This window comes from Haliotis cracherodii, unplaced genomic scaffold (assembly GCF_022045235.1).
Source record: "Haliotis cracherodii isolate W230 unplaced genomic scaffold, xgHalCrac1.p SCAF_5, whole genome shotgun sequence".
In the NCBI taxonomy this organism is placed as follows: Eukaryota; Metazoa; Mollusca; class Gastropoda; order Lepetellida; family Haliotidae; genus Haliotis; species Haliotis cracherodii.
Window position 1 is genome coordinate 16,522,843 of NW_027266308.1, and position 13,454 is coordinate 16,536,296.

The 13,454-nt window shown below is 38.2% G+C and overlaps 1 protein-coding gene across 1 annotated transcript in view; it reads left to right on the forward strand.

Annotated features, from left to right (window-relative positions):
- The window catches only part of LOC139444410 (adhesion G protein-coupled receptor L4-like), a 78,318-nt gene that overhangs the window by 557 nt on the left and 64,307 nt on the right, over positions 1-13,454 (forward strand). Inside the window, exons 2-3 of the mRNA XM_071225382.1 lie at positions 5,016-5,037; positions 6,946-7,083. Of these exons, the coding sequence (XP_071081483.1) occupies positions 5,016-5,037; positions 6,946-7,083 (160 nt within the window). The remainder of the gene's footprint in view (positions 1-5,015; positions 5,038-6,945; positions 7,084-13,454) is intronic.

The following is a 13,454-nucleotide window of genomic DNA, read 5'->3' on the forward strand; positions in this document are numbered from 1 at the left end:
TGGTTTGGAAACCATTCTGGCACATAAACAATTGACTATGAACGTCGAGGAAATATGCATGCAGATCATAACACGGTGGGTTTTGGATTTTATGATAGAATAGTCACACAACCAGGAATTCATGCCCCCACCCACAAACAATGTACCCACCTGAATAAAATGTGTATGTTGTTGAATGAGAAGGTCACCAGAATGTAAGAAGACAACCATATACCATAAATAAGCAGCCTTCGAAATTCACGCTATTCCGAGGCTACTAAATTGTGAGGGTGAGTAAAAATCCAGTAGACTACTTGCTTTAATTGAGTGAGTGAGTGAAATTTATCGTCACATCGGCAGTATTTCAGCCATATCGTGACGAAACAGTAATGATAATTATATTTTGATTTAATTAAAAACTTGTCAACGATGGACAGCAAGATCACTAGAGCATCACAGTTTCGATGTTAAAACTAGTTGAGAACAGTTAAAAGAATACATTTTCATTCAACAATACAATATAAAAATGGGCTATAGATCACCAGCAACCAAAGTTAGGCCACCTTACTGGGGACCGTGGGGACTTACATTACTTTTGCTACCTGCACCTGCTACCCAGCAGGATTTATACCAACCCTTCAGCTGCTGGTGATGGGATGCAATTAAGCCTACACTTAAAATAAACAAATATACTACGTTTAAAACCGATGGAAGAATAAATGTACTTTGAATGATGTGGTCGTACATATTCTCTCCGGGGGACAATAATTTTACGCTACTTCAACCCCCTTTGAGGATATAGCCACTAACAATCTAAGTTACATATTATACATTACCAATATAAAATATAGCTATTTACACAATTCAAAATTTATCAATAAGTTCAATTTCTTTTAAAAAGCCAATAATTAAATGAGAATTTATTCTATTAAAAAGATCCGTCATTGATGATGATTTGAAATATTTATCCCTTGTGATGGAAAAATCAACACAGTCAAGCAGGACATGCTTGACAGTGATTCTTTCATCACAAAGGATCCTCACCTTTCAAGAGATATTCATGAGAATACCTGCTATGACCAATACGACATCGTCGTATTATGACCTCTTCAAATCTGAACTGACAACCCAAGTAGGTGTAGCCAATAGTTGGTTTAAGTTCATGTAATTCATTTATACCTACTTGAGTGTCCCACTTCTTTTGCATTAGATCATGGATGTAAGATCTTATCACGGGTTTATAATCACTGTATGGGATCAGAAGTGGTGTCACAGATTTGTTGAGTGCTGCTTTGGCTGCAGCATCAACCATTGTGTTACCAGTTATTCCAACATGGCTGGGTAACCAACAAAAGACGATGTCGTACTGGCCAGTAGCAAGATCGTTATGATGTTCTATGATGTCACGTATAAGTGGATGTTGACAGGAAATATTCTTAATGGCCTGAAGACAGGAAAGGGAATCAGAAAATATAATAAATCTTGTATGTTTAGATTGAGTATTTATATATGTGAGAGCTGTTAAGATTGCCTTTGATTCTGCTGTAAAAATCGAACTATCATTTGGTAATCATCATCATCATCATCATTTATTGTATTCTGGCCATAGGCCCATATACATACAGTAACATTATATATATACAATTTTGTATATGTAGAAGTATAAACATACAGACTTATATGCACAGAGATGTGCACGTGTACAATTTTGTGAAAAATAAGTCGCAACACAACACAACAAGAAGAGATAAAAGCATTTGATTAATGAAGGCAAATAACCTAAAGAATAATTAAACATAATTTGTACAAAGACGGTTGCGAAGTCGTAAACCATAATTAATGTATAGGATAGTATTCTTTTGTTGCTCGTTAGATATTTCATCAAAACGGAGGAGCTTGATTAGTGTATTGATGTTTTGGGGTAAACCTTGGAAATATTTTGTTCTGAGCGATTCATAACATGGACAGATAAGCATAAAATGGTATTCGTTTTCAATAAATGTGGGGCAAAAAGGACAAAAACGCATATTTTTTTAAATTGAGGAAAAACGACCCGTATTACATACTTAATTGTTCAAACCTAATCTAAAACGTGTGAAACACACTCTAAGTTTTCTGTCTGTTATTTCTGTTAAGTACTGTTCTGGAGATAAGCACGATTTAAATGTTTTATAAAGGTCGTATCTTGAACTATTTTCCAATGTAGCTCTCCATTCTTGGATAAACATATCAGAAGCAACTTGTTTAAATACACTAAGAAATGCTGTCTTATCTCCAACACCTTGGTAAATCCAAACATATCCAAATCCATGAAGAAATAAAAGTTGTCTGATTTTAGTGACCCATGTTATATAACCAACATTGTCGCGGTATTTCAGCATTTCATAACATTTACGTGGAATACGATCAGGTGACATTTCTATAATCTTTAACCAATATTTTAGACCGCGTACATAAGAACAGATATATAAGGGATGTCTTCCACATTCACCATACACCATACAATTTGGGGTAGATTTGCCAACATTTAAGAATCGTTTACAAGCAGTTAAGTGCATTTTTTCCAAGATGTGATATTTTTCGAGACCCCAAATCTCTGAACCATATAACAGAATAGGTTTAACTTGAGAATCAAAAAGTTTGAAGAAAACAGACGGGGAAGTTACACCGAGTTTATCAAGAACAACAAATAAAGTAATGAGGGCTCTCTTAGCTCGTAGCGCAAGATCGTTGACGAGGTGATTTAGTTTCAGATTAAAAGGAAAAATGACACCAAGGTATTTATAAGTTTTTTCAACATTAATTTGTTGCCCATATATATACCATTTTTCCCTGGATGCAAGAGGACCCCCTTTCTAAAAACAACAATTTTCGTTTTATCTGTATTAACAGTCAGTTTCCAGGAGATGGTATACTGAAACAATATGTCTATTTGTGTTTGAAGCCCATTAACAGTATCAGAAATTAGTATAACATCGTCTGCGAAAAGTAATATTAGCAATTTAATCTGGATGATATGGTTCTGGATCCAACGACAGTGGCGCTGGCAACTGCGTCACCATCTTTGGATCCATCTGTAAAGATAGATTTGTAGGTATTGTAAAAGCTTCTTAATTGATTATATTCTTGTTGATAAATTAGCTGATTGGTTTCAGATTTCTTGAGTTTAGTTAATGTAAGATTCACCTCTGGTTTTACAAACTGCCATGGCGGAGAAGACAAAAGCTGAGTTGGGGCTATATAGTCAAGATTTATTTAAGCAGCAGAAATATCTGCTTGTAGTCTTAATCCAAGTGGCGGAATAAGAGAAGATTTTCTTTTGTAGAGATTACTGTAAAGGGGGTTAAAAACACAGTCATACGCTGGATCGGAGTCATTAGAACGTAATTTAGGAGATATATTGTAGAGCTAATTTAATGCGACGGTGTCTAAGGGATGGTTCATCAGCTTCCACATACAAACTATGAATAGGAGAAGTTCTGAAGGCCCCAAGGCAAAGTCTCAGGCCCTGATGATGAATAGCATCAAGTAATTTTAAATTGCTCTTACAAGCCCCACCATATATGATGGAGCCATAATCAAGTTTAGAGCGGATATGTGTTCGATATAGTTGGAGGAGGGTTGTTTGATCCCCTCCCCACTTAGAATTTGAGACAACTTTTGATAAATCTAGGGCCTTCAAGCATTTACTCTTTAAGTATTTAATGTGAGGCAGAAAGGTCAGATGATGATCGAAAATGAGACCTAAGAATTTAGCTTCCTTTACAACTTTATTGGGAGTGTTATCTAAAATTAATTCTGGATCTTTATGGGGATTATATTTTCTACAAAAATGTATACAGTTTGTTTTAGATTTTGAGAATTTAAAACCATTTTCGAGACACCATTTCTGGATTTTATTTAAACATAGCTGCAGTTGCCTTTCAATAGTATGCATGTTTTTGCCACGACAAGAAATATCAAAATCATCCACAAAGAGCGATCAATCAATCGAATCAGTAAAAAACTTTTGACAAACTATTTATCTTAATACTAAACAATGTGACAGACAAGATACTGCCTTGTGGGACACCCTGGTCCTGATTATAATGATCAGACAGGGTAGAACCCACGCGGACTTGAAATTGCCTGTCAGTTAAAAATTCAGATATAAATTGAGGCAAACGGCCTGGCAATCCAAAATCATGTAAATCTTTTAAAATCCCGTGTTTCCTACTTGCATTTAAGGGCTATACTTCCGAACTAATTCTCCAACCTTCAATTTTGCTACAAACTGGAAATTTATAAAACTGACTGAAAATGTAAACATTGTAAACATTTTTTCTTGTTCAAGAAGGACTATATAACTCTGAGGACCAGGGTGTCGTTGTACGAAACAGCTTAGCGCTACGACTGTCATTGGTCTATGTTAAGGGAGTTTGGGAGTTTGTGCAACGGCACCCAGGTTATAACTAGTTCTCTCGAAATGTCTTAAAAATGAATTTCTAAAAGACTATATCAGGTGTGCAAATAATAGAAACGTTTAGAAAATTCCTGTCAATGCAAAAGTTTCATTCTAATGCATATATTTGGATAATATGTTAAATGCATTACAATTATTCTCACACTGTATAACTATTAGGAAATAGAATAGAAAACAGATAAAATAGGAAGCACTTCACTTCATGCCATAATTATTTAATAACAGTATTCAAGTTATATCGCGGCATGTGAAACACAAGCTCAACTGACAAAGATCATTTCTAGTCAATTGGCGACTTGGACACTACGGTAGTAAGGTTATTACAATTTACGTAAGAATTTATTACATTTTACTGCAAGTAGAGATTATTACAATTTACGACAATTTTTATTACAATTTGCGTATTACAATTTACGTTCAAATATTATTACAATTTACGTTGTTATTACAATTTACGTCAAAATTATTACAATTTGCTGCAAGTACTACAATTTACCTTTTTATTACAATTTACGTCGTAACAAACATTCCTTTAACTTATATTCAATTCAGTTGTATTTCGTTTATGTTCCAGGTATTAGTCGTTGTATGTGAAGGTAAGACTGCTTTTAATCAAATATTTCCCAGAATTTGAATTTGTATTTCTAAAATGTTGTGGCTTTAGAAGGTACATTTGATTCGCCATGTCTACAACGGGACAGAGGGAATCCTTCGATGTGACCAGATATTTCTGCATGCGACCTATATGGGTGAACCACATGACTGCTGACACAACTTCAGACTTCATTGACCTTTCTAGGCCAGGTTCACACGGTGCCGGTTATGGCTTTCGTTTGAGATCAGATACCGCTACGACATGAAAAGTTAAAAAGTCGGATTACTATCCTCAATGATCTGGAATGTCCTGTCATTGTCTAAACGCAGTCGTATACGTTCGTAACAGAGACCGACGGATCGGGAAAGGTCCAGAGAGGTCGGCCAAGCACTCCCGACAGTATGGTGCGTCCCGTAACATTCGGGAAACTCGATTTTGTCTAGTCGGATTACAATCGTGACTATGTCGTGACAGATTCTGCTGTATCGGATCAAAATCGTCTTGTCAATGTCCTGTGTAGTCTGGACGGTGTCCTGTTGATCGGGACGCTGTCGTGTTGGACGGGCATGAATTGTTCATTGCCGTTTCTTGTCGATTGAGTCCAGATTGCGTCCAGATCTTGCCAAATACGAACCGTTCACTGGCCGGTCACTGTCGGATCTCTGTCGGATCGGATACAAAGATACAAATCGGATAAGATTCGGACTGAGAACGGGAGAATCGGGACGAATTCGGCTGGAAACGGCTGAATCGGGACGCTTCCTGAACAATATCACAATATTGTGAATTTCCCGCCACGAATCCCAGGATCTTGATTAGACTTTTGACAATTTTTAATCGACAATGGTCCAATCAAGGACGGCAGTAAAAATCCTGAATGTGTGACTGAGTGAGCCCTTTGGGCATGAGTAGCCCTTAGTCGTTCCAGAATCCGATGATCGTGGGTTCGATTCTCATACTTGCACAGACTATGATTATTGTTTTTTTAGCACCATACCCATACTCGTAATTAAACGTAGGTAGCCAGCAATCCCCTTACTGCATTCTTTGGTGAGCGCATGTTGTTTTATGTGTAAGTCCCCAAATTACACATAATGAGAAACAGTATGAGAAACGATCCACGCAGCCAGGGTACGGTGGCACACGTGTACAATCACAAGGTCACACATCCCTACCGGATACATCGCCAAAAAGTGTAAGTGAGTGAGTATGGTTTTACGCCGCTTTAAGCAATATTCCAGCAATATCACCGCGGGGGGCACAGGAAATGGGTTTCACACATTATACCCATGTGGGGTATCGAACCTGAGTATTCGGCGTGACGAGCGAACACTTTGACCACTAAGCTACCCCACCGGTCTTACAAGAAAAGCATGCGGTACAGGGTTCCAATCAACTGTCACACCCACATTATACTCATATTATAAGTAGCACCGAGGCACTGTTCCATGCTGGGTACAATCAAAATGAGCTGAATGTTGGTTATGTAATGTTATTTGCTTGACGTCTTGCCCCCCCCCCCCCCCCCCCCCCCCCCCCCCGAAGACGTCATCCTTATCTATGAGTTGAACGCCGCTTTGAACAGCATTTCATGGGATTCGCACTCATCGGATCCTGGAAACGTATTACGGTCAGAACTCTGTGAGTCAGCACTGTGAGTTATCACGTACTATTGTCATGGAGTGTGTTGGGGATTGTAATGTAGCCCAATGCATGGTTAAATTGATGGGGCATCACAGTGACAACCCGAGTTCGATTTCCTACATGGGTAGAATTATTGGGGTCTTTCTTCGTGATCCGGTGGGAGGGTGTGTGGGTGTTGTTGGAACATTGTTACAAGCGGCGTTACAAACCTAATATCTCCTTAGCTACAAGTGTTGTTGACCTTGGCGTGTCTGTGTCTGTACAGGGACAGGTAACCACGCCCCCTCGTTCAAGTTCGACTTCTACAAGCCTACAGTCCTGGAGACCTTTACCCCCGGGGGTCGGCTAGAGCAGCCCACAGCGATCGACCCCGACGGTGACCCATTGCTGTACAGCATCACAAGTAGGTACACGTTAGACCACACACGAATTTTATTTGTTTCCCATCACCGACCTACCCAAAAATATATCCCTACCCTATACTTACCTATATTTATTTTAGTTTAAAACTACATTCGGTTGAGGTGCAGAAATTGGGTTATGTGCCATTCCAACGTTAGATATTACCAGTCATAACCTACTCGTGACTTGTTTATAGCAATACTTTGAGTTAGTACAATTGTGAATTTAATGCTGTATTTTAAGTCACACAGCGCACACGTAACTGGACATTCGTTAAAAATTATGTTACTTCACTGGCAAGTATCATTATTCTGTAAGGAATATCTAGTTCCCCTTGCGTTGTAATATACACTGACACACTGCCCCTTAGGCTGACAAAACCCAGTTGTGTTTTTCACCCCAAACCGACCGACAAAGTTCATCTGGTATTGATAAAAAAAGAAAGATCGAAACAAGTAGAATATGATGTTTGTTTTAGAATCTGTCAAATATTAAATGTTGTCGTGATTTGCACGTGATGGACCGGTGTCACGAAATATATTCGCCCCCAGAATAAAATCTCCCCCCGGCGAATTTATACCGGTACAGTTCCGCCCCTCTCGAAATAAACTCTCCCCCACCCTACGAAATAAAATCTCCCCCCAGAATATTTCCTCCCCCGGTCGTTTTATAAATACTTGCCATGCAGTTCAATAGTTGATGTTATTTTGGGTTAGGTAATGTTGTAATCTATTTTTAGCCATTGATTCCATTACTTTACATAAGTTTGAAGTTAGGGATATTGGTCTATATGAGTTAGCTTGATTAACTGGTTTATTAGGTTTAGGGATTGGTATGACTAGGGCCTGTTTCCAGGGAGTAGGAACCTGTCCGTTTAGGTAGATGAGATTGTATAGTTTGAGTAGTGCCTGGAGTAGTTTTAGCGGGAGATTTTTAATTATTTGGTAAGAAGTTAGGTCAAATCCTGGGGCTGTGCCCTTTTTCCTGTTTTGGATTACGTAGAGGAGCTCCTCAATTGTGAAGCGTTGGTTTATTTCTAGATTGTTATTGTTTGGTTCTTTTGTGGGTTTGTTTTTTGTTTTAAGTTTATCTTGGAATTTTTGGCTTAAGTTGGTGTTACTGCTAACGGCTGAAAAGTGGTTGGCGAGATTATTTGCTTTTTGGGCGGGGTTGGTTGAGTTGTTAATGTTAGGGTTTTTTATGTCGTGGATTTTGCGCCAGACCGTTCTGGCATCTGTACGGTTATTTATACCTTCGCAGAATTTTTTCCAGTCTCTACTTTTGGTTAGTTGGACTAGTTTTTTAACCTGGTGGTTTATTTCGTGGGCTATGTTTAGATGTTTGTAGTCGCGTTTTGCTTTATTGAAGGCTGATTTACGTTTTCGTCTAGTCTGTTCTATTTCCTCATTCCACCATAGTACCGTGGGTTTGCCTAGCCTGTCTTAGATGTTTTGAAGGGGATGGAGGTTTTGGCTGCGTTTATTATATAGTCTGTTAGGTTTCTACTTCGTTGCAGATATCTTGGAATTGGTCCCAGTTAGCTTTATTGTAATGGAATTTTGGTTCTTGGTTTTCTGTTTGGATTGGTACGTTTGTATTTCCTATGGTTATGTTTATGGGGAAGTGGTCACTACCTAGCGGGACGTCGTGCACTTCCCACTGAGTACTTTGAGCTAGATCTGCGGTGCATATGGTTAGGTCGATAGCCGACATTTTTTGGTTTATCTTATCGTACCTCGTGAGTTGGTTGTTATTTAGGAGTACTAGGTCGTTTGTTTCTATCCATTCTGAAATTAATTTGCCATGATTATCTATTTTATCATCTATGCTCCATGTAGGATGGTGAGCGTTAAAGTCTCCTAGGAATATAGTAGATTTATCGCTTATTTTGAGTAGTTTGTTTAGATCCTCAGGTTGGACTTTTTGTTCCGCCCAGTGGTATATATTTATGATGTTTATTTTTCGGTTATATTATGTGATTTTAATGCCGTTGGCTTCTAGGTTTGGCGTGTCTATTTTTATTTCTTCGTAATTTATATCTACCCTGATAAATATGATTAGTCCTCCTGCGGCTCTTCTTGTTTTTGGTTTAGCTCTGTCAGTTCTAACTGAGATGTAGTTAGGTAGTGTGAATTTGGATTTTTTGAGAATTTGGTTTCCTGGATACAAGCAATGTGAGGGCCTTTATTTAGTTTAAATTTAGTTTTTTAGTTCATGGCCGTGGGAGGTGAGTCCGTTGGCGTTCCACTGAAAAATATTTAGTCCTTCCATTATTGGGTTCGGGTGATTGGTGATTTATTTTTTATTTTTTATTTTATTCGGTGACTTCTTTTAGATGGAGGTTAAAGAGGAAGAAGGGAAGATGGGTTAATTTTAGATTGAAAGCTACTTTGTGGAAGGATTTCATGCTAGCTTTTGGTGATTTTTGACTATGCATGTATACTAGGAGTAAGGTGAGGTTATTTAGGTTTTGGGTGTTAGCTGGTTGGGGAGTTTTGCGGTTTAGTTTTTTCTTCCTTTTTGGGGCTGAGAGGGAAGTTTGGTTTGTTTTAGTTGGAGTAGTGTCTATTGTTTCCTCAGTAGTGGGGAAATCTTCGTCATCGGTTAGATTAGGTTTAGCTGTTTGAGTTTCCATAGGGGAGGCATGTGATGTGGAGGGTTGTGTAGGTGTTTGCGGGATGGGTGCAGCAGTGGATTTCTTAGTGTTTGTGTTTTGTTGTTGTGCTTGCTTGTGGGGGAGTGTTGTTGCCATGTGGGCTGTAGGGTGCTTGGATGAGGATCGTGTTGTGGCGGTCGTTTTGTGGTTTGTTTTGCATGCGGGGGTTGATGTTTTGGCTATGTTGAGATGTGGGAGGGTTCGTGGTTGGTTGAGTGGCTGCTTGTGTGTGTGAGGTGGGTGCGGTTTCTCGGTAGGGGCCCCAGACAGAGCTGTCTGTTATGGGTGTGGTGTTTGTTTGTGGGATGGTGTTTGGGTGTGGTGTAGGGAGGAGTGGTTTGGATGCGGGTGTAGCAAATTTTCGTGTTTGGATTTTGGTCGTGTCTATGTTTATGTGTTTGTTTGCCTGCTGGGTGAGTGTGTGTCTGTGTGGGCATTGGTTTGAAAGTGAAGTGTGTTGGATGGATTTGCAGTTGATGCACCAGGGTGTGCATGTGCCTGGGCAGTCTGTTTGTGCGCATTTTTTACATTTAGTTTTAGGGTATGTGCATTGGGAGGCAGTGTGATTGTATTTGAGGCACTAAACCCAGATCAAAGCGGTTTCACTCCTGGCCGCTCAACCCTAGATAACCTCGCCCGACTAGAGCAAGATATTAAGAGAGGACAACTAAATAAACAATATACCACAGGCATCTTCTTAGACTTCTCTAAAGCTTTCAACATGGTATGGCACGACGGGCTAATACAAAACTTTAAAAAATAGGACTCAAAGGTCAGATAATAAATTACATCCAGGACTTCCTAAACAATCGTAAAATAACCATGGGTATAGACCAAACACTATCGGACCAATGTCCCCTAGAAAATGGCACTCCCCAGGGCAGTATCCTCAGCCCCACCCTCTTCGATATAATGATAAACGATCTATTCGATGGCCTATCCCATAAACTAAACACATCAAAATTCGCGGATGATCCGCACTAAAAGCATTAAGAGCATTAAAATGGCCCAAAATTTACTCCAAAAATCTCTAAATAAAATACAACAATGGGCTGACAAATGGGGCTTCTCCCTTAACTCAGAAAAAACAACGGGAATAGTATTCAAACTCCCCAGTTAGAGCCAGTTAGGCATCTTAGGGTGTGTAGGTCTTTACTGCATTTAGTTGTTAGGTTTTGGATGTGAGCATCCCAGGTGAGATGTTCATCGAAAATAAGTCATAAGAATATGGTTTGTTTTTAAATTTGATTGTTTGGTTGTTTAGCTGCCTTTAGATAGAGACAATGTTTAGTTTATATGCTAGTCGTTTGGTATAAAGATTGTTTATTAACTTTAGAAGTTCTAGGACAGTTATTAACACGTGTCGTGTCAGCCCTATGGCATTCGCGATTGTCCACTTCCAGAAAACATCCTGTGTTGGTTTAACATGAATTAGTTAAAAGTAAATTAGGGATGTCCAACACGTTAATTAATGTCAAAACACTGTCATTTCCTGCCCAGGATATCACACCCCTACACGCTAAGGTCGGTGAGAAACATTCTCATCAAAGAAAACACACAGTCAAGACTGTAAATTCCCGTCGTCTAGCTACAAATCCTGTGATGTATTAAAGGTTGAAGAATTTTGAACTGAACTGTCCGAAAGTTTATGTCTAAAATTTTGGAATTGGATACAGTGATATAGTCTTATATCAATATGTAGACTCATAAATATTGGTTTTATGTTTTAACGGAGATATGATGTTTTCTTATGAAATATCGCGTATTAGTGTAATTTGCATGCTTTACCATTCATTGTACCGTTCTAAACCATGTGAGTGTTGTAATATCAGTCAATCGGGTGGGAAAACAGCCCAATCCTCGCTCTATAAAGGGGTATGTCAATCATTTTGCAAGTTAAAATGACCCCTGATACTTTATGAATTCTTTATGACAGTTTATGGAGTCAAAATCAATTCTGATTATTCATAAACTTAATGCTTCGTACTATAGGCCTGTGGCCTCTTCTATGCTGAATAAAGATTGAAAATACATCAGTCAATCAAAGATGAAGGTAACTTTATACATCAGAGTTCTTGAGAATTTGTTCATGTTTTGTTCTTAGACTTACATTTCAACCATCGATTGTGTTCACATGTAGACTCAAACTGGTATATTAAAAAAATGTATACAGACAACAAAAACTGTATTAGAAACAACAAACTCTGTCAACTTTTAAGCATAGTTTTTGTAAAGCATTTCAAAAGCCTGGTTTGTTTGCATTAAAATCAAAACAAAGGAATCTGTAATTAAAATGTGTAAGGTGAAAAAGCTTTTACATAAAAGAGCAAAATACATGGGGGAGAGTAAATCTATAATTCTATATAACTTTTCGTGAATGGAGCACATTTGAAAAAAAAGATAATCCAAGCATATTCGATATTACAATACTAAAGAATTTATATCAGTCATATATTTCTAACTTAGATCACTTGAGGGCACTTTTCCTTTCGTTTTTCATAATCATATTTTTTTAAAGTAGTATATAACGTATGAATCCCTTCTCAGATTCACCGCCAGCCCGATTGTAACAATTACATGATCACTTTGCTTTGTCGATGCCGGTTGATGTTGTTCAATACAGGCTGACAGTGGGTGTTTTTTAATCTATTCTACATGCTAATCATTTCGGGAAGATGATACACATTTCTCTATATTTTGGGTTACTTTGCTTATATAATTTCCGATTATCATTCTTAGTTTTACTTTTTCTCTTCTGCTGCGGTGATATCCATCCGAATCCAGGACCTTTGCATAGTCCAGATTTAAGATTATATATCTAAACGTACGCAGTCTTAAAGACAAAGTAGATTTTATCAGTGCTGAATTAGATAGTTATGATGTTGTATGTTTAACAGAAACCTGCTTGCACCATGATATTCTAGCCACTGATATTACACTGATACCATTTTCATATCGTGGCCTGTATTAAGGAATATATTTTAGATCTAAAATCAGAGTATAACGGACAGCCTGAGCTGGAGGCGCGCGTGGATATATTGACAGTTTTTACGTAGTTAGTGTTAAAACCGAATGTTTGCGAGGATTAATAAGATTTCTGAATTCTGTTACAACAGTAACCGTACATGTATTTGTTACATTAAGTCATTTCATTCAAATTTTTTTGGTATGATTATGTCTTATAATTATTTTAGGATGGAAGGTACAGTTACCAAATAAAATATGCTGAAATATCAATTCATTATGACCATATTTCATAATCTATTTTTTAAAGTAACCCTCCTTACATTAAAGATAACTTTTTAAAGATTATAGTAATTAAAGACATTGCAACAAACCGAATAATCAGGGGGGAGACTTTATACTGAGGGGGGCGCGAAACATATCCGCCCGAGGGAGATTTTATTTCAGAACAGATTCTCCGGGGGAGAATCTGTTCCGGTATAAAATCTCCGGGGGGAGAGTTTGTACGGGGGAGAGTTTATACCGGGACACCGGCGCCTAATCGATGTTCAAAGCGACCTTTCTCGCCACAACTTTGCTCTACGGTCAGTTTCTTTTCAAGTGACTCTGATAAGTCGCAATATATCTGAGGACATTTTTAATGAAAAGTAATACTAGTTCTTCAGATATCAACAATCTCATAGTTCAAAGATCTGTGGACATCCAATTACGGGTCACGCCTGAACAATCTGTACGACCACGGACTTGTATAT